Here is a 25,433-nt window from a genome sequence, read left to right on the forward strand (position 1 = left end):
AGGGCCAGGCAAGATAGGAAGCACAGTTTAAAGGGATACTTCACCCGTTGAAACATGAATCTGTATTGACATTGGGTCATATATGTAGTAGAAATGTGAAATACACATTTGAAGTTGGTGCCTTCTTGGCCGTGAAAAGACAGAAAGTGTCTTGGGCCTGTCAGCAGCCGTCTCGCCGCTTTATTTACATTTTTTCGCCATTATCAGCTTTCTCCATAGAGCCTGTTGGCATAGCTTCCAAGCAATATGGCGGACGTTAAGTTTCGATTCTGGGAGTGAGTTCCCACCCACTGATCTGTGATTGGTCTGTAGCTTCAGTGGTCGAAAATATGAGGAACTAGCGTTGTAGTTTCACCCCGCTAACCGCAACAGCTTCCAGTGACGCAAAAATCATAATTTTGCGTCACTGGAAGCTCCTTCTCAGACTTAGAAATACAAAGATTTCCCATCTCAGGGAAAAATGAGTGCGGGATGCACAACCATTCAAAAATATTACCAGGTTTCTAATGATACAAAGCTTAATGCAAATGGGTAAAGTATCCCTTTAAGGACAACAGAATTAAATAAATAAGTCAAAAAATACATGAACAAGATATTTTAGGGCGCATTGCACATCACATTGTAAGATTACATTCAAGGATTATACGCACAGGCCACTGATGCACAAGTCAGAGGAATAAACCACTATATGGTTAAACACAAGAACAAGGGGCATGATAAGGTAAAAATACAACTCCACTTAAGGAAAACTATTTCTGATGAACATACAAATATTAAGAGAGGTATTGAAAGGGTTGAAGAGCAATGTTTCAAGCTTTTACTTCAGACTTTCACAGGATGCATATTCACAAAGCCTTAAATAAACACTCCATGGGTTATTCACTATTATTGGTATATGTTGCCTCAGGATTTAATTCTGAAATCTAACAAAGAAAGTGTTAGTAAATTTGCTAAATTGGCAAAACAGGAAGTACCTCAGTTAGGATGTGAACCCCCTTTTTAGCAGGCAAGATGTGTTGCATTGGTAAAATAGATAAAGTAATAATAGATGGGTAATTGTTAGAATAAGCTGAATCAAAAAAGGGGGTCTTAAAGGTCCAATATGAGATATTTACTTAAGTAAATCATAAAATGACCTAACTATATCATCAGGCATTAAGGAAACATGCTATTTTGAAGTGCTGGCTTCTCTGTCAACAACAAAGCAGCCAGTATGGCCTCCTTCTAAGTTTCCAACTGGTTCAGATATACAGTAACTGAGTCTACCCAACCTAAAAAGCCTTGGCGTTTATCTAATAAGCTCCACAACCAGAAACCTGGTAAAACTAGGATATATATTGTAGGAGCTGTTATAAAATGCAGAGAGGTTAGAACGCAGAAAGGTTTCATGACCAATACAGAGCTAGTTAACACTGAAGAGTCAGTGTCCACGACATGGTAACCTGCGTGCACATTGACTCTAGAGAGGAGGGGGCGAGGGTAGACAGCTCTCTCCAGTGTTTTGAATTTCGACTGCAGTAGCCTACCAATTATAAACATTAGGTGCACGAAAATAACATGACAATAAGCCAAAAGATACGATCGGTGTGATTGTTTTTTTTTTTTTACACAAAAAGAGGACTGTGTTGCTAATTAACACAATAGTTATAGCTTAAATGTTGTTGATGCACAGCCATGTTGGATTTTAATTTTGGCTACTGAAATTTTCCAAGTCGTAATTCCAACTACAGAACCAGAAACTCAGATTTCCCGACATCCGAAATCAAATGCAAAAATAGTCCCTCCTTCAGAAAGATTAACGAGATTATATACTGATCGATGATAGTGATCATATAAAAGTATAGTACCTTTGGTTAGTGTTACACAGCTGATAATGAAAAGCGTAATCGTATTAAATAGCTCACACAAAACCTGTGAATCAACATCTGCTCACTTGAGAAACAAAAGAACAGATGTGCAGCCAGTCCAACACCTTGTTCCATTACACATATGAATGACTGTTCTGAAAAATTCATAGTTAATAAAAGCCAATGGGCCTTATATAGCACCCTTCATTAAAAATCCCCCATGTTTAATTAGATCACATCAGTCACACTTGAGGTACATCTGTCACTGACTGAGGCCCAAGATATTCAAGCCCCGATGAGTGGCTTTGCTCGACTGCACATTGAAAATCATGAAAGGGAATGATGAAAGCTGTTTAAGGGGGACGAACCAAATGAATTTGCCTCCATGTGAATCAATGATCTTATTTCATATATTGTATGTACGTAAAATCTCATTTGTAATTTTATGTCTTCCCCTTTTTGTGTCTGTGTTTAATACTGTTATACATTGTTTTCTTACAACTATTGATGAATATTAAGATGTTTATTATTGCAAAAAATAAATAAATAAAACTAACAAGAAGTTACTATTTTTGCAAGTATGGCCAATATAATTCCTACTAATGACTAGACACTTTAGTGACCCCCAACCCAGGTGTTTTCATTTAAAAATGACAGTCTTATTCAAAGTCTTGGCTGTGCTGCCATTCATTCATGTATATTTGTAGCATCTACAATTATGTCCACAGTTGATGAGCTTTGACTTAACATCAAATATGTCAACCTGCTGGTTGTGCAACAGAAAAAGCCATAAGCAAGTAAGATGCATGCACAGGAGACCCTAACGGTACAGTATATACAACACAAAAGCAGCAATATATAATTTTATACATTTTAGTCCATTTTTAGTCAATACAATTAATTTTAGTGAAAAGTTTTTGTCAAGATGTTTTCTCTCTTAAAAGAAAATTAATCAGCCTAACACAGGTATCACACTGATGTCATTTGAATAAAAGGGCTTTCACTTGTACCAGAAACATGCCCATCTTGAGCCTGACATTAAATAGTAAACAAATGTACTGTCATTACATTTATAAGGGAGGAACAGTATTAAGTAGCCTTATGTTATGGTTCTGTTTCTTTCCAAGAACAGAAAAATTAAATATGAATCTCAAACCTGGTTGTTTGATTAAAGTAAAGCCTTCATTACATCAAATGCAATGCAAAAGACCTTACTCGCTGCTATATTACAAAGACCCAACTTTAATCCATCGTGAGCACAGCACTTAGCAACATTTAGCAAAGAGGCAGAAATCTTGGGCAAATCCAGGCTCATGATGAACAGCCATCTGGCGAAACTGCGCCGGGCTTGAAAAATGGGACAGAGGGAGATGCAGGAAGGATAGGGACCAACAGGAGGAGGGTGTCCATAGCAGCAGGCCGTCCCAACCAACGTTCCAGCATACCCTACGAGATATGAGAGCTCAGGAGCTCCCAGGAAAATATGTGGTTAGTAACTAAGATTTACAGATAGCGACATGCAGTATTATGATATGAATTCCCCCGGCAATCTAAGCCTATAGCAGCCTAACTCGTAGAGTCCATCTTGTTTGAAGAACAGCCACATGACCCATCCAGCTCACCTTTACCTGATGACCTTCTGGGCTTAATTGAGGAGAAAAATTCCTCTTCATCTGCTAAACGATGCCCACTTTCTTCAGCCCGTTCTCTCCCATGTGGCCAAGACCTGTAGTAACACGATTTATATTCTTACAGCTTGTAATTTTAATTGTATTTCATTTTCCATTCCAAATTTCATTGACTAATGATGGATGCATGAGTGATAGTGCCTGACTTTATGTTTGGGCACTATAATAATACCTTTTTATTAGAAAAAAATGAGAGTATAAGAAATTCTGAAATTGCTGTGAATATGTAAGGTATTAACTGAAAATCCAAGTCTTTTTTCCAAACCTGGTTCATTGCTGCTTTAAAATAGTGATCTTGCTTTAAATACATGACCATCTGCTCAGCTGTGAACTCAACATAATAGGCCCCGTGTCCACCTAGCGTTTTTTCCAGGCAGAAAAGAGCTAGCTGTGTGCTCAGCTGTGCTTGCATGAAGGGTTTGCGCGCTGAAAAGGAAAGCGCTGCCTGTCCCTCCTGTCTCTATGACAACAGTCTGTTGACAGCGGTCGCTGTATGACCGTCAAGGCTACATTAATTTTTCCTGTATGTTTTTTATCATTTTCTCAATCAGACACGGAGCAACGAGGATGTGGGTACAAGACACGATCCATAGGCGGCAAAACTACAGGGAATATCATACAATTTAGAAAGGAGTGCCAATTACATCAACAGCGCATTTCTGAAAAATTGAAAGATTTTCAGTTTGAGCGCTCGAAGCAACCGCACAAAAAAAGGCAGAGCGCTCGGTAAAAAGATGCTGGGTGCTGCGTTTTTTCTCCAGGTGGCTGCCTGCTGATGCAAACGCTCTCTCCTCAATGAAAACAATTGAAAAAGAAAAAACACACCAGGTGGACACGGGCCCTTACTGGCTAATATGTTATAAGTACTGCAACTTCATTTGTAAAAACACATTACTTTTGGAAACGCATTGACAATGCAATCATGTTTAACTCACCTCTGTTTGCGCAGGTTTGATGTAAAGCTCCTGTTCTCTGGGCAAACACAGCGTACACTGCAGGATAAAGCTGTAGACTCTTTTGCACCTAAAGCCGAACTACTCGTGTCCACATGACCGGAGCTCACGGTTTCCCGATGCAATGTCGTTGGTGGGGATGGCCTGCTGCTAAGGCTCATCTAATGAAACCATGACCACAGTTTGGTGCTCGGATTTGAAAACTGTGGGTACGGATTTGCTATCGGGTAATTTATTTTCACGTATTTTTTACTTCAGAGGCTCTGTGTAACACAAAAAAAGTTTCACCTGCAATTACGTTATCACAAGAGATGAGCCTCCAGTGGAGAGGCTTGTTATCAAGATGCAGAACCAAGAGAAAGAATAGATTCACGTCAGCTTCAGAGAGATAGGGAAGTGAGAGGGAAAGGTCAGCTGTCCGTACATCTCTCTTCTAAATGCACCAATTTAGATGCAACGCTCATGTCAAAACGGTCAAAACAGATGCTTCATTTCAGTGTTTTTGTGCAGCTGCTTCCTGCAGATGCTGTCCTGCACTCCTAGGATGTAGTTAGGATAATGTTCATCATCAATAAGCCTCCTTATACACGAATCACCTGATGTAATAACGCAGTGTTTCCCCTACCATCATATTAGGGGGGCGGCCAGCGTTTTTAAAACGCTAGTAATCTTATTTGAGCTTCTTAAACGTCCTCCCAGTTGATAAAGTAGTTTGTTACAAAAGCAAAGTAAGTTCGTTAAAAAAAAAGCATTATTAATATATTAATATAGCCTATATAAACCTTAAATTCAAAATATACCCTAAGGTTACTTTGAAAGTTAAAGTATAAAAAATTTACATACCCTTTAACCTTTGCACCTTAAATGTATCAATAAACAGCAGGCTTCTTTAAAATATCAGAGCAAATAACTGAAAGAACACACAACAGCAATTATTCACTGTAACATTTTTTGCAAACCCTTACAGAAGCACTCTCCTCGGACAACTCTTAATGGCTTTGTTTGGAAATTAACGTGCGTGCCCATCCTTCCGGTGGTCCTGCGATCTTCCCGTCAGTCGTCAATTTAATGCCCTCTCACGTCAATTAACAGTGCGAATTTTCGCTGAAACTCAGGCAGACAAAAGTGTCTTTCTTCCAACTGGTTTATTTCAAACCTATCCTCCAAATTCACCGTGAAAACTAAACACAAACGTGACAAACACAAAATGTTAGTGAAACATTAATAAAAGCATGCACAACACGTGGATACAATTTTACTTTAAGTAAAATACAGACACAAAAAAAAAAAAAAAAAATTACCTCGTTGAATGCATTCTACGGAGAGGGGATAATTTCCATATTCGCCCAGCATAAACTTTAAACGAAGCACTAAAGAACATTCTTGTTGCTTGCTTGTGGTTGATGTCAGTCTCACGCGAGAGCAGCCTAACAACGTTTCAAATGAAACTTCAAAATAAAAGCAGCATTACAAACTGAATTGTCGACCCAAATATATTATCCCTTTTTAATAAAAAAGGTAAACAATATTTTTATTAATATTTGCAGTAGAGTAGCCTACGCGAAGCACACTACTGAGAGAGTTAAAACCCAAAACTTGTCAAGCCAATGTTGGCTTGACAAGTGGTAGGCCTAAGCATCTCCCATGTCAGACTCACCTGAATTGTAAAAGCCACTTGAAGACAATTACAAAGTTGGCTACTAGTCCCAGAAGTATATATCAAGAATTAGACAACATTTGTCCCAGCAGGACATGGAAAAACTTGTCCATATGCCATTGACTTTAAATATTAATGGATGAAGTCTGAGTGATGCCACCCATCTGTTACTGCAGGGGGCTTCAGAGGCTCATCGGGGGCAGCCGCCATGCTGGAAATCAAGTCTCAGCCTAACTTTCAGTCAACCTAACAACAAGCAAAGGGCTGGAGCTGAGGCAAGTTTTAAGCCTATTGACAAAACATTACACTGCGCCTGCCCATCAATCAGGTCAGCTATGTAAACCTAACTATGCATAACACATATTGTTCATCAAATTGTAGTAGTAGACTGTTGAACTGAGTAACATGGGAATCAGGATCAATAGCCCATTCAAGCAGCCGTGTAAAAGCTGAGACAGACCCCTCATCACACCTTGCTACATCTATGATAGATTTGTATGATCACGAATAACTCATCCTAAGATGATATTTTCCAGATTGTGATTTAACCGATACAGAGCAGTAAAATATGATTTGACATCATAGGTCTGTTGTTAACTCTTACAGGCTATAATGATAACGCTTGGGGGTTTCAAATACTGACCATTATAGAATTAAAAAGTAAATGCATGTTACATGTATGCTAAAGGAGACTAACTGAATGTTACTGTTGAACAGTTTAAGGTTGAATTAAAGAGCATATGATGACACCAGTTAGGCTGACTTGTTTTTATCAATTTAAGCCCACACACCAAAGAGCTCCAATTAAAGGAGGTTTTTAGCAACAATTGTTGTTTCAAACATGCTCTTCCTCAGACTTTGGAGACTTGCAAGTATCCTTGGTGTTCTGATCTTTTTGTGTCTTAATGCCTGTTCGTTTTAACCCAGCACCCACTAGGGACGTGCATAGTTTTTCTTTTTTTTTGTAAGAATTTGTGTCAGGCACAAAAAAGATATGTTTTGATGGGGTAGGGAGGATAGCGAGAAAGGAGGTGTGTTGTGTTTTTAACAAAGCTGTAACTTAAAAAAAGGGTGGATGTTGATGAGGTAGCCCCCCGAAAGATAAAAGGATGAGAAGAAGAAAAAGATGAACACTGCCTCTCCCTGACCAAACACTAATAAACCCTATGCCTGGGCCCTAAAGGACCATAACCACAGACATCTAAGCCCTAGAGTCCAAATTGTGCTTTCTTTATTATGCTTCCTTGTGCTGTTTTGAATAAAAATAGCAACAATTTAAGTTCTGCTTCCTCAAAAAATGTTTGTGGTAATGTTGTTCTCCTATTAAGTTTCAAATATAATTTCTATCTGTATATTTTTTGGAACCACAAAATTTCTCACAAACCTCAGTAATATATGTAGCCTATGATTATTACAGTAAATCTTGTTAAGATGCTTCTCTGCTCTTATTCAACCCTCAAATATATGAACGGCAGAGTGGAAAGGAAATCAAAAATATGCATGCATCCTGGATGCTCTTTGTGTAGTCAGTTTGAGTGGAGATGGCTGGGGATTTGGTAGCAGTCTGTATTGTTTGCCCGTGATTATTGTTGCATGTATTCATTACAGACCCACCCCTCCCATCCCTCTCATATTAGTAAAAACCAGGTTTGCATACATGCAGTTTGCTGCAGACATGAGGACAGGGGATCATCTGCTTAACAGGTGAGCCATTGATTACATTTTCTGGTATAGTGTCTGATATAATCTGTTTGTTTTTTTAATCAAGTTGAATTTAAAGGACCTGAAGCTCTTAAAACTCTAAATAACCAATTTTAAGTCTTGTTTGATTTGACAGTAATTTACATTTTTGAGTATTACACTATAAAGCTTGTATACTTAATTTGAATTTTTTATCATCTCAGAAATATTTCAGAAATAAAATCAGTCTTTACTTTTGAATGCACAAAGACAGCGTGACAGGCTTTTAACCTTTTAACTCAATGTGACTTGATCATGGCAACGTCGTTTTACATGCCTGAATCACTTATCTTTTGATGAATGCCAGACTTTAGAGAACATTGCTGCTGGGCTTTTAACAAAAAAAAATGTGATCTCATAAATTTAGTTTGAGCATCTTTACAGACAAAACATAGAATAAAAAAGACTCCTTGCATTACCTCTGATCTCTACTGTAACAGCTAATGATTTTCTCAAAGTATTTTTGGTATCTCTTAAAAGTCCCTTCTTAAAAGAACCCTTCGATAATGGTTTACAGAAGGTTATTATTATTGAAAAATGCTGTTTTATTATTATTATTTTTATTATTACAACTATACATGAATACTAGTAAAAGAAAAAACCTTAATTTTCACCCCTCATCACTCTCAGATCAACACTGCAGAGTCCCTGAGGTGTTCATTAAATTTGTTGCAAGACAGCTCACAACATCTGTTCGTTGTGACCAACTGGCTTTGGATATTTAATATGATTAATTTTATGACAATCAAATCCATGTACGGGTTCACACAGGCAGAAAGCAGTAATATGTCTGTCTTCTAAATTTATCAAGATCTGAGTTGATGACAATATCATGGGCTATGCTTTTGACAGAAAGCAATACAATGGCAACTTGGATATGGCAACAAAATTAGAACTTGTGCCTTTCAGAACAACAGTGTGATGTGATCCATATGTGAAGCAAACTAAAGTTTACAGCCTAGAGATGAACTAACTATTAACTATTAACTAACTAATGATATAGAAGAACCCTAATTGTATTTGAAACAAACACAACAGGATGCAATAGCTCAGTCTGAAGGGACTTGGGTTGGGAACTGGAGACAAAAACCGGTTGCAACACATTAAAGTGGCCAGTTAGATAATTGGGGTGAAATTACCTGATCTGTGACTCACCTTCAGAAAGAGAGCTGCAGCTAAGGTTCGAGACATCGATCTTACAGTGTCCTCAACATCCTCTGTTTGGTGAGTTTGAGCTTCTGCCTTCAGGCAGGAGATACAGATTGCCAAAAGCCAAATCCAACAAATGATTTTATTACTCAGGCCATCAATCTCCTGAACTCCAATGATGACCCTGAAGACTGATAATGGGTTTTTATTCTGGTTTTTGATGATGGTTTTATGGACGTGTTTAGACATTCTCAGTTTCCTGTTGTTACCTGATGAACTCTTGTATTTATGTATTTAATGCCGTTCACGGTGTTTATCTTTTCTTTTTTTTTCCGTATTGTTCTCACCTGGCTACGAAACAAATTTCCCCTCGAGCAAAAGTACCGACCCCCCCCCCACACACACACACACACACACCACCACCAGCAGCTCAGGAGCGTTCACTGTGGGCAGCCCCCCTTACTCTGACATCTCTCCAATAATGCATGTAAGAATCTTGTTTGTGTATGTGTGTGTATTTCAGCCTATGTGTGTGTTTCATGTCTCAATAACAGAGTGTAAAAATTGAATTCCCCTCGCGGGATTAATAAAGTCTATCTTCTTCTTCAACTCTGGTTGGTTTGTCAACTTTGAATGTAATGTAAAGGAGTGTGGGCAAGCTGCTTCAAAATGCCTCCTTTTTTGCAATTCAGATCAAAACATTCCATTGTCTTGTGTGTTTGGACAGGTTTGATTAAACCATGGATAACGTCAGCTTGGGATTGGTCGCTGATACCAACACATCTCTTCAGGATGAACTTTACTCCTGTCACACATTGAGGAACCAGGCCTCTCGTATTTTCCTGTATGCCTTCCTCTCTGTTGGCATTGTCTGCACAGTGGTGGGGAACTTCCTGGTGGTCTTGTCTATTGCCTACTTCAAGCAATTGCAGTCGCCCACAAACTCCTTTGTCATGTCCCTGGCAGTGGCTGACTGCCTTGTTGGACTGGTGGTGATGCCTTACAGTATGATTCGGACTGTGGAGGGATGCTGGTACTTTGGTGTTCCTTTTTGTGGGCTTCACTCCAGTCTGGATGTCATGCTCTGCACTGCCTCCATATTCCATCTGAGCTGCATTGCCTTTGACCGCTACTATGCCGTCTGTAACCCCCTTGTATACTCTTTAAAGATGTCCCACTGTCGGGTCACTTTCTTTATTGTTGTGTGTTGGGTTGTACCCATGCTTATTTCCTTTGGCCCCATTATGCTTAATCTCCATATCGCAGGTGTTAACATTGTGCTCCCTAACAATGTGTGCGTGTTTTTAGTCAACCGTGTTTATGCTGTCATGGCCTCCTTGGTAGCCTTTTACTTACCAATGGCTATCATGCTAATAGCCTACTGGAAGATCTTTAAAGCTGCCAAAAGGCAGGCCATGCAGATCAGCGCCATGGAAAGCCAGATGGCTGCTGGAGTGGGCAAGGACTCGAGTAAGAAACAAAAGCACCGGAACACCATGAAGAGAGAAAGGAAGGCAGCTAAAACTTTGGGTATCATCATGGGTGTTTTCCTTCTCTTCTGGATGCCCTTCTTTACAGTCAACATTGTAGACCCCTTCATTGACTACAGCACCGAGGGTGTTGTTTGGGATATATTTTTGTGGCTAGGATATATCAACTCGTCTCTTAATCCCTTCCTTTATGGTTTCTTCAACCGTTCCTTCCGTAGGGCTTTCCTCATGTTCATTGGCTGCAGGGTCTTCCTGCCAGGATCCTCCCCTTGGATGGAGCTATCTCACACCAGGAAAGAGGCAAATGAGCGTGCAGATAAACGATAGAACAAGTCTGGATATTTTGTGTACACAAACTAATTTTACTCAATAGTGAGGATTTCTGTGAATCAATGGGACAATTGAGACAGGTCTTACGCCTTTTTTATCAAAAGTATTGAATCATGTGTGAATAAATATGTAAATTAAATATAAAAACTATCAGTGAAGTCCAACCAACCAAAATCAAGTGGCTTCAACGGTTATGTAAAAAAATCCTTTGCTTTATTTTGAGACAGAAAAAGACCTTTCAATGTCAGCTTTGTCCAGCAGCCTTTGAGATGTTTCAAGTAAATTCTGTATGTGTTCTGACCCTGTCAAGATAAGTCTCAATAGAGCATACTTTATAATACTCTTTTCTGGGCTAAGTATAAAAGGGTCAGCAAAAGTAGAAAATTACTTATAATGAGTCTATGAGGATATTACCACAAAAAAAAGATGTGATAGTGCAAGTCAGAATCAGAATCGGTTTATTATTTAACCTCTATGTACAAATATTAAAAATGTAATATTACATGAAGTGAAGTGTTTTTTTAATGCAGGAGTCAACACGTTCCAGGCTCATATGAGAAACATGATATATTTCTCCTAAGGATTCTCAGAATTCCACTACAATGCTGCTGATGAATCATATTTCTGTGTTATACCAGTCATCCCTGTGGAGAGACTGGTAAAGCGTTTTAAAAAAAAATAAAATCAGTGGTGTTCTTTTTGTTGTTTGTTTTTGACCTTGTTTTTTTATCATTTTCTGTTTTTAATGCACTCCCTGAGTCTGTTAGTGAAGATAATGACGATGATGACAATAAATATTCTGCATATGGTCGGGGTCCAATTTATTAGTCATTATTACTACTGATTAATTCAAAAAAGTCTTTTTTCCATTCAAACAATCACGTTTTGTATATGTTTCAGAAGAAAATAAACTAACGTTGGCTCAAACTAAACCTATGGCTCAGCAGGTTTTAAGTCAGTTTGACAGCACTGTGAAGGTGTGAAAGGCTGTTATTATTTACCATAATCCAATCAAATTTATTTTCTGCACCTGCAAACATACAACTGTATCACGCTAATGAAATACAACCTTTTTTTAGTGTTGGTTCATAGATAGATTGATTTAAACTTGCTATTTTATGTTTATTGAAATCTATAAAAGAAGTTGAAGATTTTTCTTTGTTGTGTTATGTTGCAGAAAAGATAATTCTTCATTATATAGGGCAGCCTGTAACGCAGTTTTTACCTTTACAGTTATATTGTATATATTAGTTCTGTTGTTCCATTATTCACCATGCACCTTATTAACTTATCATTTAGTATTTAGCCTACTTGCACATAGCTCTGTATATACATATTTATTTCTTGTTTACTGCACATAGTTCTGTTTACATCTGGTCACTACTGCACATAGTTCTGGTTACATCTGTTTACATCTGTTAGTCCGATCACTGTCCACTTATATCTACTCCTTTACATTTTATATTTTTAAGTTCAAAATCAAAGTCAAAGTCAACTTTATTGTCAATTCCAAAATATGCCAGACACACAGTGGAATCGAAATTGAGTTTGTCTCCGTCCCACGGTGCAATACAACCAAAATAAGGTAAAATAGATCAAATAAAATGAGGTAAAAATAAGATAAACAATATTTACAGTAATAAATTCTAAATTGTGCAAAAGGTACAAAATGGTAAATGAAATAAAATAAAATTTAAAGAAAAAGTAAACTTGTGCAATATGTGCAATGTGCAGTAAACTGAGTGTACTTTTGTACGTCTGTATATTTAGTTCTATATATTTGTATATTTATAATAGTTAACTTGAATAGTTAAAGTTAAGTTTAAGCTTTAAGTTGTATTTAAATTGACACTGTTATTTATATTTATATTTATATTTAGGTTAAAATGTTTCGTACTTGCACTGTTTTTGTTGTTTGAGCATCTTTGCACTGTTGTTTTTGCACTGCATTTACTACTCCGTATCCACGTGTAGAGGGCGCTCTAACGCCTTGCTTTCGAAGCGTAGACGCGCAGTGACGTCACACGAAACGATTGAGCTTCGGCGAACTTCGTTTTCAGTCGGAAACCGAGACGAGTCAAGGATGGAGGAGGAGGCACGCAAGCTTCTCGAGGAAGGGATAAGAAAGAAATTGGTCAGTCCCGGTAAAGGAGAGCTGTCGACTTTTCCAAATGGAACAAAGGTAACAACACCTGAGTGAGCGATGAGAAGGCTTCAGTCCAGATCTCTGACTCGGACTGAGAAATGCGACGAAGCATTTAAGCTAATGCTAACGGCTAACATAACACACTCTGATTCTAGCAACTAAAACATCGCGCTCTTGTTCAACCTTTACTGATAGTTTATGGGCTTTCTGTATCTATGGTGATAAAACGTTAGATTTATATATATATTTTAATCCCGTTGTGTTCTCCCATCTAGCTTATTTTTTATTTTTTTCCTCATCTGATGGAAACATCCAGGGGGGCGGGACAGGATGGGGGTGTGTTTTTGAAGACTTGGTTGGCCAGCCTGTACTGTCAATCAAGTGTTCATGGCTTTGATTGGTTAGAAAGTTTCAGAGCGAGTAGACTCGGATCAGGCTCGTCAAAAAGTAGTGCAGATTGCTTTTATGTGTTCAGTACACAAGAGTTATTACAATGATTATGTCAAAGTAGTTTTTTTTTTTTTATTGTAGATTTGTGTGTAATGGTGTGCTGTCCTTGTTTCACCAGGTGGTTTTCCATTATCGCACCAGCCTGTGTGATGGCACGGTGCTGGATGATTCCAGGACCATGGGGGATTGCAGCAAACCCATGGAGCTCATCTTGGGCAAGAAGTTTAAACTAGCTGCTTGGGAGAGAGTGGTCATCACCATGAGACAAGGCGAGGTTTCAGAATTTACCTGCGACACCAAGGTTAGTGGGCTTTGAAACAGACATGGCATGCACTAAGGTCCTTCACTTTTTAAAGATCTTTTTATGTGATGTTATCTTCTCTTTGCGTTTTAATCATATTGTTTGATCTTTAACTTATTGTTAAATCTTTTTTTTTGCTAAATGTGTCTTTCATTCAAAATGTTTTTATTGCATTTACTTCTTCTTGCTTCATTTATTCTGTTTGCCTGCTTTTTATGTCCTCACTCATTTCTCTTCTGTTTCCTCTCTTACTGCATTGTGAAACCCACGTGTCCACCTAGCGGGTTTTTTTTTTTCCGGGCAGAAAAAAGTGCTGGCTGTGCGCATACAGTGTCTGTATGAGGCATTTGTGCTCTGAGAAGAAAAGTGCTGCACATCTGACAACAGTCTGTTGACAACGACCGCTGTCCGTTACTTTTTACTGCATGTTTTTTTATTTGAGATAGTTCCCCCCCCCCCCCCCCCCCCCAGAGGACACGGAGCAAGGACGATGTGAGTACAAGATACAATCTGTAGGAGGCTAAAATACAGGGAATCTCATACATTTTGAAAAGAACGCCGCTGTGACGTCAACAGTGACTTTTCTGAAAAGTTGAAAGATTTTCAACTCAAGCGCTCGGAGCGGCAGCACTAAAACGGCAGGGGGGAAAAAGACGCAGAGCGGTGCACTTGTCATCCAGGCGGTTGCTTCCTGCTGCGAACGCTCTCTAACAAACAAACAACTGAAAAAAGACGCTGGCGCTGAGAAAAAAACGCTAGGTGGACATGGGGCCTACAGTGTTTTTATAATTTGATTGTTCCTGAGATTTGTTTTTCTTGGTTGCCACAACACTTAAGCACTTTGTAAACTCTTGTTTTTATTATTATTATTGTTATTAATTGCTATTATTACTTGTCAGCAAGGGTGCAATTGAACAGCAATGTGTTATTTCTGCACATTTGACCATTTCTGCTCTCCCCTCAGCACACAGCACTCTACCCGCTAGTGTCACAGTCCCTGAGAAACATCAGTGCTGGTAAAGATCCCCTGGAAGGCCAGAGACATTGCTGCGGCATTGCCCAGATCCACTCCCACCACTCTCTAGGGCACAAGGATCTGGATCAGCTTCAGGCCAGTCCACAGCCTCTCGTCTTCACTATCGAGCTGCTGGAGGTGAGTAGGCAGGGGGAGGCCCAAAGTTTAATATTAAAGGAGCAATAGATCGATAGAGAGATACTTTATTAATCCAGAGGGAAACTCAAATATGCTACACTGACATGTAGAGCTGTTTCTAGGTCGGGTACAATCACTTCTATCTGTGGACATGTTATTTTCTAGCACAAACTATCAGGTAGTGTGCTGTTATTGCCAAGCATAAGCTAACAAAAGAAAGGTGCTCCTGGAGGCGGCGATGTTGCTTTTCCGACTTGTTACCAACTTGTAACTGGAACGTGGTTAACGCGGATGTGACGTCAATCCCATCTCTGAGATGTGAGTCCTGAGGTAAAGGGAACGCACTGTAAAGTAGTCCAACATGACAGTATTATGATTGAGTTGGATGAACACCTCCATAACACAGTGAAGCAAAACAGACGTTTAAAGCCTCCCTAAAGGAAAACATCCAGTCAAGAAATCTTTTTAATTTGACCCTTCTCTGATTGAAGCTCTAACAGCTGATGATCTTCCTCCTCTTCCTGTCCCTGTCAGGTTCTGCCTCCGGGATCTTTCCAGCTCGATGTTTGGGCTATGACAGACAAAGAGAAACTCGAGCTTGTACCTCAGATCCATGAGGAGGGCAACATGCTTTTCAAACAGGGCCAGGTTAAGGAAGCCTCAGAGAAGTATTACAATGGCATCGCCTGCTTGAAAAATCTACAGATGAAAGTAAGGTCACATTTTAATCAAAGAAAATCCAAATCTGTTTTGTTTTTTTTAAGTTTGATGTTGTAACAAACTCTACTCTGTGACTTTTGTCTCCCCTGGTAGGAGCATCCTGGAGATGAAGCGTGGGTAAAGTTGGACCTCATGATCACACCACTGCTCCTCAACTACTGCCAGTGCAAGCTGCTACAGGGCCAGTACTACGAAGTCATCGAACACTGCACGTCTTTGGTCTTCAAATATGAGGGTAGGGCTTTGTTGTCAGAGCTGTGGTGGGAAAACACACTCGCCACTCGGGCAATTAACACACACAGCAAACAATATAGACAGTACAATCACAATACTTAACAAGGTGATAAATAACAAACTATTATTTACAGCCATGAGTCAGAGCACTGTTAGTACTACAGATTGTAACATGTTGCTATTGAAAGAAACTCTTATCACATCCTTCCTAGATTTTTTATTTCTCATTTTCCTTCAGATAAATATCTTGAAAAATCAAAGATTATTATCTCGTCCTAAAAATCAAATGTTCTATTGTTTACTGTAGCACTACTGGCTATAGTGCATATGAAAGCTGTTTGCTAATCTCTAGTTATTAACAAAAGAAGAAAGCATTAGTGCCAGTTGTGTGTAAAACAGCTGTGGCACTGTGACACCGAACTTCCACCAGATACGTGTGCATTGAGTGTCTGCTCCGGTCTGATACGGCTCTGTACACCCTCGTCCGTCAACACCCACTGGCTGCGTTCTCAGTGCGCAGCACTGGTTTATACAGGGTCAAAATCCTCCTCTGGTGCTTGATTGATGTTACAGTATATTTTGACCAAAGCACAGCACAGATGTTTCATTTAGACCACTTTGGAATGTTTCGAAAAGGTGGAAAAGGACTATAATATGTCCTCCCTCTCTGTTTTCCTACAGACAATTTGAAGGCCTTCTATAAGCGAGCGAAGGCCCACGCTGCAGTGTGGAACGAGACAGAGGCCCGGGCGGACTTCGCTAAAGTGTTGGAGCTGGACCCGTCTCTGGAACCATCTGTTGCCAAGGAGCTGAGGGCCATGGAGGACAGGATCCGCTCCAAAGAGAAGGAGGAAAAGGGTCGCTACAAAGGGCTATTCAACAAAACACCTGCCACTGCCACTACAGTCAGTCGCCCTTTCTTTTTGCGATTAGCCTCTTCCTGGCCTCAGGTGTTTTCTTGACATGTTTTTTTTTTTTCTAGATGAAATACTCTGAAGTGTAAGAAATGTCTGTTCTTCCTCCTCACAGGGTTGAACCTCAAAGTGGCTTGGAACAAGAGGATGTCTGGTAATTTCAAGATGGAGGAGAGAGAGAGACATTAGACATTGCTGCTGTTCCAGTTTTAGCCATGCGCCCAAGCCAAACACTCACACTGTCTGGCTCCCCACACAATTGCACCAGCAGGTCACACCTATTATACCAATCCTGTTTGTCTGCCTTATTTATCTGGTACAAGTCCTTCACTTAAAATGTTAATTTCCCGATCGATTGCCGATATCATCAGCTTGACTTTAAAGACAGAGACCTGATGTCCGTCCTGGTCAGCAGCACAACACACTTCAAGTATCATCGTCTTCAGTCTCCAAGAAGTCCGGATTACATCTACTTATATATAGTCTGTTGTGTTTTCAGACAATTACGCTAAATAACTTGCTCTGAGTAATTGGCCGCATATCGAATGTTATCTAAGGCATCAATATTCACAGGAAATGCTGCAGTAAGATTTTTTTTTTTCATATAATGAATGATGTATGTATCTGCAGTTTGTGAAGTCATTTTATAGCAACTTAGTATTTAGCAAACACCAATTCACCAATGTATTTTAAATGAGTAGCTTTAGCATTTTTTTTTGTTTTCCGCTTTCTCTGGAAATGTGCAGAGCTGTTGGATTTCCTGAAAAAACACTTGCAATCGTAAGCCTAAAAAATAAAAACCAAACAGAAATGCGTAGAATTGAGAAACCCCTAAATATATATTATATTTGTTTTTGCACAAGGGAAATCATGAACACTCTCACACAAACCTCTGCCTTGAATCATTAGACGCCCTTTTTCGATTCTCTGGTCACTGCAGTGGCACTGGAATACACATTAGACCATTACTTCCTCCTGGGGACGCAGAGCTGACTGTGACAATCACTTTATAACACACATGGGCTTGTGTTACTTTGCTTTCTCCTTTGTACCACCTTCATATATGTTATACTTCAATTGTGTTGTTTTTGGTTCTTCAAAACCCTCAGCGTCTCCTTCACTTGTTAAGAGCTTCTTGTAACGTCTTGTTGAAGGGAAGTACTTTTTGAGTATGTGCGGCAGAGCTAGCTGAATCTGTGTACGCTGAGATGTTACCGAGGCTGTGATTATGTAATTGAAAAATAAATGTTAATCCCCTGAATTGTGTTGTTTTGAACGCAGTATGTTAATTCCACCGCCAGGGGGCTCTCAATCAAAACAATAACAAAAGATAACTTTTGAGGCTCTCGGGGAATCATGGGAGGGATTCTCTCTGCTACTCCAACCCAGCACCCGCAATGATAACGACCTCCGAGTTGACCGTAGTGAAGATGAACAGGCGAAACAGACCTGAGGAAGAGGATTTGTTTACCAACGATTTATTCAAGGATAATTTGACATTTCTATCAAAGCAGCACATACAGCAACAGTTCAGCAGCTTTCGGTTGCAGTTCACGCTTCCTTTTGAGCGGCCTTTGGTGTTTCCATGACAATGTTAAACATGCCTATGTCAAGGCTGCCCATACAAAAAACACGTCACAACTATAAAATGATGGATTTTCTAAGTACTTAACCAAAAAATACAGGTTTAGACAATTCTAAATTTATTTAGATGTTTTAAGTGTAAAAATTCTACACATTACACCTATAAGCATTTGCTGCTTTCAAACAGATTTAAAAAAAGGATTGATAATCTCTAGTTATTACCCCAGTGTGTTTCTGAGTTGAATCAGTTCACAGTATTAAAAATCTTAACTCTCCATGTTTTTCTGAGAACTCATGTTGTAGGAGTCCACGTTGGTCACTAGATGCCCTGCAACTTTTACAGTCAGCCATCTTTAAGTTGTCTCATCACAGTCTGATAAATCTGCAGGTGAACCACGACAAGTATCAGATAAAACCAATTTCACATATGAAACAGCCAGCACATTTTATTTGTTTTAATTATTTAATTAAGATATACATACTGAACTGCAAAAATCTGGTTTACAAAATTGTCTTACAAACAAAATGACTTGAGATGTAAAGAGTTCTTAGGGTTGAAAAAACATCTTGTGTGTGTTTACTCTACAAAACACGTTGAAAACAAAGACAGGATGAATGGAAATGGGGCATAGTGAAAATGCACAGTTTGAAAGAAGAATATTCACTGTCTGTAAGGTTGTGTTAAGAAGAAGAGGAAATGAGCTCAGATGCAGTTCGAACATGGATTTCATCATCGGAGAAAACAAAACTTCCTTGGTCAATTACTGTAATTGAACAATGAACACTTACAACACTTCCAATCATTTGACTAAGGTCAATAACCAGAGCTTTTCACTTGAACTGCATTTTGTGTACACCATAGGTCACTGGAAGGTTGTAATGAACAAAATGTGTGTGGTGGAATGCAGAAACAGTGGAGAGACAAGGAGGATATAATGCACATATAAAAAAGCCATTGAGAAAAAGTGGTGGTTGGGGGGGGGGGTAAAAAATCCTTTCAGAGATCAGGCTCTACTGGGACAGAGTGAGGTGAAGGGGTCTTTCTGAAAAGGTTATGTGCGGGCGCTTCTCTCCGTCTCTGCCAGACACTCCCTGACCAGTGCACGAGCGTGGATTATACCTGAGTGGGACGAAAGCAAGGTGCAAGGAGGTGTTAAATAACCCACTCTGACATTAATGAAACAGAATTGCGAAAGCAATTGGAAGGACTTTCTGCCTTCTATCTCACATCTAATGGATCCAAGGCTGTCAATCCAGCTGAGATAACAATAGGGCAGCAGATCAAGTAGAGGCTAAATGAAGTTTTAATTCAATTCAATTCAATTTATTTTGTATAGCGTCAACTCATAACAAGTGTTATCTCAAGACACTTTACAAAAGGCAGGTAAAATACCTTACTCATTGTTATGTTACAAAAAGCAGGTAAAATACCTTACTCATTGTTATGTTACAAAAGGCAGGTAAAATACCTTACTCATTGTTATGTTACAAAAGGCAGGTAAAATACCTTACTCATTGTTATGTTACAAAAAGCAGGTAAAAGACCTTACTCATTGTTATGTTACAAAAAGCAGGTAAAAGACCTTACTCATTGTTATGTTACAAAAAGCAGGTAAAAGACCTTACTTATTGCTATATTACAAAGACCCGGCCTATCCATCATGAGCACTTTCAGTTTCAGTGATCTGTCCTTTCTATTAACATTCACTGCACTTACTAAAGCCCCATATTCATGTGATTATTCTTCACTAAAGACAGTCAATTTTACCCATGAATCTTAACATTAGAGGCAGAAGCTAACGTTCTCAGGGTCTTAGGTCTTCTGGACTTTGTTTACATTTGAGTCACCTCTTATTAGTGTCCAATACACTCCAACATAGTATGTGTATATCATATATAGCTTAAAATTTTATTTTTTTAGCTAAACTTGTTTTTTAAGCCACCAGCTGATACCTGTATGATCAATACAGTCGTGTTTGAAACAAAGTAACCACACACCATAACACTTTCATAGTAACATGTTTCCGTGTTAAAGCCTGTAAAAACCATATCATCAAAGACTGAATTTACTTCCTATTTATACAGTGAATGATCTGCAGATCACGTGTGGCCTGAACTGTGAGGGGTGATCCGAACTGAGTATCAAACAGCAACAGGAGCAGCTGTTGGATCTCACATAGAGGCGAAGGAGGATTCTAATCAATTTGTTTTTTTTCTACAACGAGAGGGCAGAGGGCTTCTGTTGTTAAGGCTTCATCATAAAGTGCTGTGGGAAACACTGTAAAAAAAAAAAAGTGTTAAATGGAGGATAACTCTTTTGCTCACAAGTTGGATAAAGAATCTAAATGAAATCAGAGCCTGAAGGTCTTATATTAAAAACAATATTTGGTAACACCAACAACAGATATCTAAATACAACTGATGTCCCTAAAGTGTGAGTGTCACATTTAAAAGGTGGTTTTTGTTTTATTTCTGTCAACCTAACAACAAGCTGAGAGCTGGAGCTGAGGCGGGTTTTAAAGAGTCAAATCTGCTACGCTATATAACACGTGTGTTTTATTTCATTAAAGTAAGCCTATTTTGACCAAAAGCATTCTGCATGGAATAAATCATCTCTGCCATTACCGAAAAATTAAAGAGCAGGTTCTTTCATTCCTATCAGTCAGTGACCTAGGTCATCAGTCTTACTGGGGTGGGGCTTCATTTCCATCACAAAAGCACAGAAAGTACAGAGGGAACAACACAATCTGCACTTTCATTAACTATTCAGGACACACACATGCACTTCAACCTAGCACTGAAACTGGTGTTTTTTTGACAAGTACAATGTACCTCTCTTTAGCCTCTCCATGGCGCTCTTACTCCCTGCGTATGTTGGCCTGATCTCGCGGCTCATCTCCTCAATGACAGAGAGGAGCTCACTGTAGGTGGACCCTTGAGACACTTTGACAGGCTGTTGCATGTAAAGAGAAGGGGGGAAAAAAAACACTATTTAATACCTTTAACACCTCGTAATTTAACATCACACGTACAGAAAGGACAATGCCAGGTGTACTCTTTCTAAATAATAATGTGATGTCAAATACAAAGGAAAAGCATGGACGGATAATCATTATTTTTTTAATTATTATCAAAATGATAATAAGATGATATGCTCAATTAAAGCTCAACATGGCTAACCTCTTGGCTAACTCAAGATCCCTCTCACACAAACAGTCTCCCAGCAAATATTTGCGCTACTGTATGAATACAGTGTCGCCCAGGTATTACAGCTGCCCGAGTATAATTGCAGACCATTCATTCCTTTTTTCAAATCTGTATTTTATTGCCATCGATGTGAGAGAGAGGGTCTGCTGCAACGTTCCTCCTGTAAACGCAACAAGTGACGTGTGATGTCTCGAGTTAAAATTGCAGCTTCATACGCCACACTTATTCTTTTTATTCTTTTTGCGGCTGCTTGCTGCCGATGTTATCCTTCACGCTGATCATGGTGATGAAATATCGCGTGAAATATTGAGAGTGAAACGCGATAAACATTATTTGAGCATCTTCATTAAATGTACTGCTGATGATGAAAGTCAAAAGGGAAAAAAAAACACAGACAGAAGTGTGTCTGTGTAGATATGAGAAGAAAGGAAAGTAAGATGAGCAGATTAAAGCTGTTTGTAAGGGCACACTCACACTTGGCAATCCGTACCGTGCCCAAGCACAGTTCACCCCTAAAGTCCAGTTCCTTTGGCTAGTGTGAGTGCTCGGATCAGTGCTCAAACAACGGTACACTTCAAGCACAAGCACGCGGGTACACAATGAGGACATCCTTCATCATCAAGAAATCCCTGAGTGTTATGAATGCATCTGACTTACATGACTCAAAATAAGCCACAAAGTCAGTGAAGTAGCAGCCATGCTCTCTGAGTTGTTCTCCAATGCGAGGATGCTGACCCGAAAGCTCGTCCCTTTTTTTCCTTTTTCCTCGATTCCGCCTGAAGCGTGCTTCATGATCACGTAAAGAAATTCATGTGTTGTATTACAACATTATGTGCAAGGCCCGGTTAGTCCTGGAGCACTGTGAGTGCAGACAAGTGGGGGAATGAGGAGGGGGGACAATCCTGCTTAAGCACGATACAGGACTGTGACAACTTTGCTAGTGTGAGTGCGCCCTCAAACACATAAAATAAGTTTGAGAATCAAGAAAAACACAGGCCTAAAATGAATAGCCTATATAAACTAACCTACTATAGACGGGTTAAGCCTATGTCTGTACAGCAGACATACCTGAACAAAGCCCATGGAGGGCGGACCGAAGTCGCTGAAAGCCGGCCGAAAGTTTGAAGATGAGGGTAGAGATGGAGACGGCACAGAAGAGCCTGGACAGAAGAAGAGGAAGATCGATGTAACAAATTATAAGACAGGGTAGAAACCTGCCTCCTGAAACACTGCATGGCATTAAGGTAAAAGTCATATTTTACTGCAAAGTTCTCTGATACACATAAGCTTGAGCAAGTTTATTATTTCTTACAAATAAGAAAACCCATTTCTATCAGTTCTGTACCAGGGCTCTTACTGAATCCACAGTAAATGTGCAGATTATTTTACGTGTCACTATAAGCTTAGCTTCCATCAAAGTATTGTATGTCACATTATCACAGTCTCATTGGCTAGACAACCTTTCATTTGTTATGTCGATGGAGTGTCTGACCTTAAAATAATCCACGGCATTCAACGTTTTAGAAGTATAAATTACAGAAATGTCAGATAACTGCATAAGCGTTGTGTTGTGTTCAAACCTGGAGGTGTATGGTTAGAGCCAGAAGGCGCAGGAGCAATGGGTTTGTAGCTCATGGCGATGTCAGCAGGCAGCTCCCCGTACGACGCGCCACTTCCTTCGGTCCCGTCAACCCGGTGCTTATACAGCTTTACTGGTGGTTTTGAGCTCCTAAGAGCTGATTCAAAAGACAAAACACACACAGATATAACACAAATAGAAACAGGATAGTGTTCATTTTATATTCATCCAAAAACGAACAGAAGAAGCCAAGGTTTGAAGTAACCAAAGCAGTGAATCATATTTGAGAAATCAGTTTCAAACTCAAGCAAATTGGCTACATTTTTGTCACATGCATGTACCGGTACATATGTAGCAACAGTCATGATTTCTCTTCGATATGCATCTCAAATTCAGACGACTAATTGGAAAGCACAACAAACATTTTGCCAACACCATGGAGGGTTTGCTGACCTTTTCTTAGTCATTGGCGTACGTCAATCACATATAAATCTGTATGACACATAACTGTCTTCCTTTCCTGTTTTATGAATTTTGTATTTCACCAACAAAAAACACCAACACAGAAGACTTGTTTTGTAAAGACAGAGTGAAACAATGGAAATACAAGAAGAGGAAGATGCATTCTTCTTGGCTGGTTGTGGCTTATGACTGGCACATTCGCAGTTAGCAAAGGGGTGCATGCACAGTTCAGTTCTATCAACAGAACTGTGAGGAAGTGATCAATTGAAGCTTAAAGTGAATTAAGCTTTATCCAAACTGTCCTTGTAATTGCATTTAACCTTAAGACCATCAGCCTGGCTTGCACAGCAAGCTGCAGATATTTAATCAAACAATTCTCTAGCACAAAGTTGAAACAGTTATGTAGGACTTTAGAAGAGGTGATTTAGTAAGATGCACAAAACAAACCAGTCAAAGTCTTGAATTTCTAATCATTGTATTATAAAATCCCCGACTGCCTGGCTACTAGAAACAATGTATTGACTGCTGTGTTTTTACTAATCTGTCCAAGACATTAACCTACTATTTCCCCCAAATTGCTTTTGGTTTCCATCCTTTAAATGTGTGTTTCCTGTTGCATTTCCTATGGTTTGTGCATGTTATTTTCATTTTGGATTGGTCTTTGAAGATGGCTTGGCTGCATCAATTGATTTACCTGAAGCTGTGAAAGACACAAAGTTATTGTGAACAACATGGTGACACGGTATACCAAAGATTACAGGTCCCTTATATCCATGTGCTTTACACCATGTGTGTTTTTAAAACTGGTTGTATATTTCCAAAAGTGAAAGTTTACAAAGTATATACCAATTATTACTACTTCTACTGATCTTCTTGTATTTATTTACTGTAAATAAGTTAGTTGTCTTTAACATTTTGTTGCTTATTACCTTTGCCCTTTATTGTGAGATAAATTTCACAATACAATTTCCCCCAATAAGAGAATCAGAAGAAGTTTATCTCATCATAAAGTGTTATCACATCCCTGCAGCTGTCAGTGCAGACGGTCATCAGGTGTCATTCAAACTGGTTCATGTTTTACCTGATAGCTTACAATGAACACGATACGCTTCGTTCCTGCAGGTTTTCACAAACCCCTGTCAGAGTACGGATGTCAAATGCCTGAGGTGAACGCATCAGAGCTAGAAACAAAAGCTGACGTTAGCTTAACAGGAAGGTGACTGGCTAACTACTTAGTGATCTTAGCCTAGCCAGACGAGCTTTCACCGGTTAGCATAACAACAGAAGTAGAAGGCAGGAAAAACGAAATACAATACCGTGATATTATTCTACAGACAGACAGCAAGGTTATCAATAATTTTGACCATTGAGAAGACCATGGACGAATAAAAAAAGTGTTTTTACCTTTGTAAGGAGATTTAATATCCTCTGTGGGAAGGAGAGAACTAGCTGGCTTTTCCTGTGCGTGAGTCTGCGGCTGCGCAGAGGAGTAGCGTAGTGTACTTCTATTTTTTTACTTTTCCAGCGATACGATTGGACGATGGAGTATGACGTCTGTTCAGAACGCCCCCGTGCTCCTTATAGTTATTTACATAACCCCGGTTCTGAGGGGCTGTATCCGAATTGCCAAGTACCTACTCAATCTGTCAGTAGACAGTACGTACTATCCGTGCTGCATACTGTTTAGTACATACTATTCAGTAGGCGTGCACAGTAGGCAGATATTTGTTCCAACCTCATCTGATTCATTCAGTAAGGAAGTGACGTCATTTACGTTACGCGAACCGGCCGCATTCACCGGTTTTTTGGGGTTTTTTTTGTATAGAGTA

General features: G+C 39.3%; 3 protein-coding genes across 3 annotated transcripts; 2 read left to right on the top strand and 1 right to left on the bottom strand.

Moving 5' to 3' along the window:
- Nucleotides 1–9,716: 9,716 nt before the first annotated feature.
- On the top strand, nucleotides 9,717–11,640 carry LOC109994121 (5-hydroxytryptamine receptor 4). Its single transcript, XM_065956910.1, has one exon. The coding sequence runs from the start codon at nucleotides 9,775–9,777 to the stop codon at nucleotides 10,849–10,851; it is 1,077 nt and encodes a 358-aa protein (XP_065812982.1). The 5' UTR covers nucleotides 9,717–9,774; the 3' UTR covers nucleotides 10,852–11,640.
- A 1,238-nt stretch (nucleotides 11,641–12,878) lies between these two features.
- On the top strand, nucleotides 12,879–18,028 carry aip (aryl hydrocarbon receptor interacting protein). Its single transcript, XM_020647302.3, has 7 exons — nucleotides 12,879–13,036; nucleotides 13,569–13,751; nucleotides 14,716–14,904; nucleotides 15,439–15,615; nucleotides 15,718–15,859; nucleotides 16,540–16,763; nucleotides 16,888–18,028. Exons 1-7 carry the CDS (start codon nucleotides 12,938–12,940, stop codon nucleotides 16,891–16,893), a joined length of 1,020 nt encoding a protein of 339 aa, XP_020502958.2. The 5' UTR covers nucleotides 12,879–12,937; the 3' UTR covers nucleotides 16,894–18,028.
- A 768-nt stretch (nucleotides 18,029–18,796) lies between these two features.
- cdk2ap2 (cyclin dependent kinase 2 associated protein 2) lies at nucleotides 18,797–25,169 on the bottom strand. Its single transcript, XM_020647303.3, has 5 exons — nucleotides 25,009–25,169; nucleotides 23,144–23,299; nucleotides 22,632–22,723; nucleotides 21,189–21,309; nucleotides 18,797–19,476 (listed from the first exon to the last, which is right to left on the bottom strand). Exons 2-5 carry the CDS (start codon nucleotides 23,196–23,198, stop codon nucleotides 19,409–19,411), a joined length of 336 nt encoding a protein of 111 aa, XP_020502959.1. The 5' UTR covers nucleotides 23,199–23,299; nucleotides 25,009–25,169; the 3' UTR covers nucleotides 18,797–19,408.
- Between the last annotated feature and the right edge of the window lie 264 nt (nucleotides 25,170–25,433).

This window comes from Labrus bergylta, chromosome 1 (genome assembly GCF_963930695.1).
Source record: "Labrus bergylta chromosome 1, fLabBer1.1, whole genome shotgun sequence".
Taxonomy (NCBI): Eukaryota; Metazoa; Chordata; class Actinopteri; order Labriformes; family Labridae; genus Labrus; species Labrus bergylta.